The 3,603-nt window shown below is 47.9% G+C and overlaps 1 protein-coding gene across 1 annotated transcript; it reads left to right on the forward strand.

Annotated features, from left to right (window-relative positions):
- Positions 1-623: 623 nt before the first annotated feature.
- Positions 624-3,341, forward strand: LOC132391864 (beta-microseminoprotein-like). Its single transcript, XM_059965622.1, has 4 exons — positions 624-842; positions 1,015-1,102; positions 2,303-2,432; positions 3,103-3,341. Exons 1-4 carry the CDS (start codon positions 840-842, stop codon positions 3,230-3,232), a joined length of 351 nt encoding a protein of 116 aa, XP_059821605.1. The 5' UTR covers positions 624-839; the 3' UTR covers positions 3,233-3,341.
- Positions 3,342-3,603: the final 262 nt, after the last annotated feature.

A 3,603-nucleotide genomic window follows, 5' to 3' on the forward strand; every position in this document is an offset into this window, starting at 1 on the left:
AAAGGGCCGCCTTCTCTGCTGCAGTGTTTCGTAACTCTGTATCTGGAGGATATATTGAGTCGGTAACGCGTCAATTCTTGACCCGACTACGAATGGGGTATATCGAAGTTACAGCTATTCTAGTCATCAGGTTTATTTTTCTTTTAGAGCGCTAGGCGAAAGAAACACGACGCGAGTTCACATCAACCGATTTGAGATTGGGATTACCATTGCTTCCCCTAACTGTACGAATAGCCAATACAATATTCTGTAAAGCCTAAATGTTGAGCTCTGTGCTGAAAGGCCATTCCACTACACCCCCCCCCCGCAATCCCCGCCCACCCCTGTCCAAAATTCCCACAATCTTTCTATCCAGTCCCTCCACCCCGCTTGCTTTACTAGTAGAAAGCAATCAATAGTAAAACATGGATCGGCTTGTAATTCGTGTGGTCCCACGGGGAAGTATGGTCGAGTTCCAGAACGACCCAATCTATGTGAACAACCTGACTGATGGGAACAGGGTAATATTTCCAAACTACGTAGGAATGTGAAGAACAAAAGAAATTGTTCCACAGCACTGAACAAAGGAATGTGATTCACCATTTGCCAACCGAGACTGAAGCTTGCCTACTCCAACGACAAGAAATACACACGGGATGTCTCGCCGGTGACCCCGATGTTATTCAGCCATGAATCTTTCACTCTGTCATCAGTCCCCTGTTAAGAACCTACACAGGCGATATAAGCCAAAGTTGAACGACCCGCGTGGCAGTGGAACTGCAGAATAAAAGCTGCGCTTGACTCCCGAGAGACAGGTGATAGTCGCTCTGTCACTGTGGAGAACCAGACTTGGGACGATCATGGTATGCATGAAGTAGTTGTGTGCATGCGACTACTTACCTCGTCTTGGGTAAACTGTATGGCAAACTTTGAGTTGCCCCATTTGACTGTTCCGAGGTTAAACAAACCAGGACATAGTGTTAGTAGCTTACCTATATCGTTCTGAGCTCTGTCTGTCTCTTGCCTCCTCTGCAGAAACTCCTACTGTGTATCGCTCTGCTGCTGCTCGCTGCTCAGCTGTCGGAATCCTTTTGCGCTTTGAATCAACGGACACCACTGGATGGTAATTATACTCTTGGCTCAGCGCTAACGCTCGCTGGGGTTGGCTCCCCGCCTGTTCCCCCGTCAGGTTAGCCTGAGGGTGTTGGAGATTGTACCCTTTGACCAGTCCTTAGCTTGTGGTGGGCTACTCTGCCGCCTTTCGGCTGCGACACTACTCGGTGTCCACATGTGCACTCATTATATTTAAGTGCGTCCGCTCCTGCTCCTAACCAATATGTAACCCTGAACTGAGAAGTCAAATCCTGAACCCTGAACTGGTACTGAGACGTCAAATTGACTATTGACGACGATTTGTTTGTATGGGTTCGTTCTGTGCACTTATCGGAAGCCATTCTCCCCCTGCCAGAACGAGGACATTTCCCAAGTTGTTTGCTGACCGGCAATTAAATCAAGTCTGAGATTAGGTTATTTGCCCCGTCACCTTTTGGACGCGCTCTCCCCACCCCAACCACCAACTCCTGGTTAAATTCCCCTGTCCCGGAAACCACAGTACACAGTACATTCCCATCGTGAGTTCAGATTCTTTATTTCTAAGTTGACTGACCACGTTCCTGACATGAGCAAACCTGAGCCAAGTCGGTAACGGACCCCGGATGTCAGTCAGGTGACGGCGTCGCTTCAATTATGAACACTGTCAACACTTAAAATCGCAATGACTGTATGGGCAAAGTTTCGGCTGTGGGGCGAACATGTAGTTTTGTTACAGCTGAATTGCCTGGCGTTATCCCACTTTCATCTTCGACAGCAACAAAGGTTCAATGTACAGTGGGCTTTTTCACCAAATTCATCAACTAGCATCTCCCCCACCCCCCACACCCCACACCCGTCAGTTCAATGACCCCTTCCAGCACCTGCAGCTTGGATGAGATCTGGGCTTGAAGCTGGCCCAGGTGGTCACGGTAAAAACATTGGTTATCGGTTTATGCTTAGACCCCCAGCGAGTGGTGGCAAGCCGGGAGTGAACGGCTAACATCCGCTCTCAGTTGGTGCTGGGAGCTGATTGGGGCTGGGTGTTGAGTCCGGCGATGTAGACAAGTAGCGGGTGTGACTGAACGGTTGATCTCACGTCCCGCGTGCAGGTCAGCAACCGGGGTGTGGAAACCGGCCCTCTCCAGAGAGCAAAATGGATCGTTTTATGTTGAATGGACATTGAGTTAACCCCAGAGCCTAAGAATGCTAAACCTATCTTTATCACCTACAGGGTCGAGTTTATCGGAGCAGCCCTGCATTGACCCACTCGACGGGGCGTCGTACCCAGTAGGAGAAACATGGATAGACGCCGGTTGCATGAGATGCACCTGCGGTGTTAATACTATTGAATGCTGTACGACGTAAGTAGTCCTGCGCTGGTCAGCACACATAGACCGACCCCGACAAGTGGTCTAGGTCACGGAGTTCCGGTGGGTGGCTCCCGATGCCTGTGAAGGAACAACCCCCGAGAAGGACTGCTGTAAGAACCTCCGACGCGTTGTGCCCTTCTCTGGCCCATTGCTATCATTCTCCAACTACACACTTAGGTATTGTGAGAGTGGGATGAAGCAATTACACGATAAAATCGCACCTCAGCTGATCCTGTACCGCAACACCTGTCCTTTCCTGATATCTCCTCATCCCGTAAATATGTCTGTAACTTTCGGTTTTCAATGACTGAGCAGCCTTTCCGATCACCTGAATCATGAGTTCCTGACTGAAGATTTCCCATGTGAAACAGACGTAAATACTTACTGGCCGATACTACTGAGAATGATTCCAGGTACAAAGGTCATTTTTATGTGATATGGGGAGGGTTGGATGATCTTTCGACCCAATGTCCATTGCAGGATGTCTTACCGTAACAAGGACGATCCCTTTACACTCATAGATGTTGATGAATCCTCCAACTGATTCCATTAGTTTGTTCGGGATCACAAATTTATGTTTGCACGGCAACATACCCTCCTTCCCTCCTGTGATTCTGAAGATCTGATATATTGATGATTGGATTGTTGATCTGTTCTCCAGGTACGTCAGACCAGTTGGCTACTCCGAAGATTGTGAGGCAAAGTTCAATTGCCGAGAGTGTCGGTATCGAGTCTACCGGAAGGACAACCCGGCTATTGAATGTGAATTCAGCGGAGCTGTTGGAAAATGAGCTGGAGTGCTCAGTCAGCTCCCTTCCAGTCGAGACGAAATCATCAATTTGATAAAGGATATCATGTCTGCTTCATGATAAATATATTCATCCATTAATTTCCAATCAATATCTTGTCTATCATTTATTAGCAAATGGCTGAGAGAGTGAAGAGTCTGAGAAAGTGTCTGACGGATTTGACAAGTTAAATGTGTGAGAAGCCTTTGATTGGAATGAGTGAAAGTAACGGATCTAAGAATGTGTTCATCAGCAGAGGTGTGAGTGTTAATTACGGGGTGCAGGTATATGCATTTACCAGGGCTTGAATGGTGTTATATGGTTATATGGATGGTGTTCCTTGAGAGATGGTGTTCCTTCCTCGTGTCTCTGTG

This window comes from Hypanus sabinus, chromosome 1, assembly GCF_030144855.1.
Source record: "Hypanus sabinus isolate sHypSab1 chromosome 1, sHypSab1.hap1, whole genome shotgun sequence".
NCBI classification, from domain to species: Eukaryota; Metazoa; Chordata; class Chondrichthyes; order Myliobatiformes; family Dasyatidae; genus Hypanus; species Hypanus sabinus.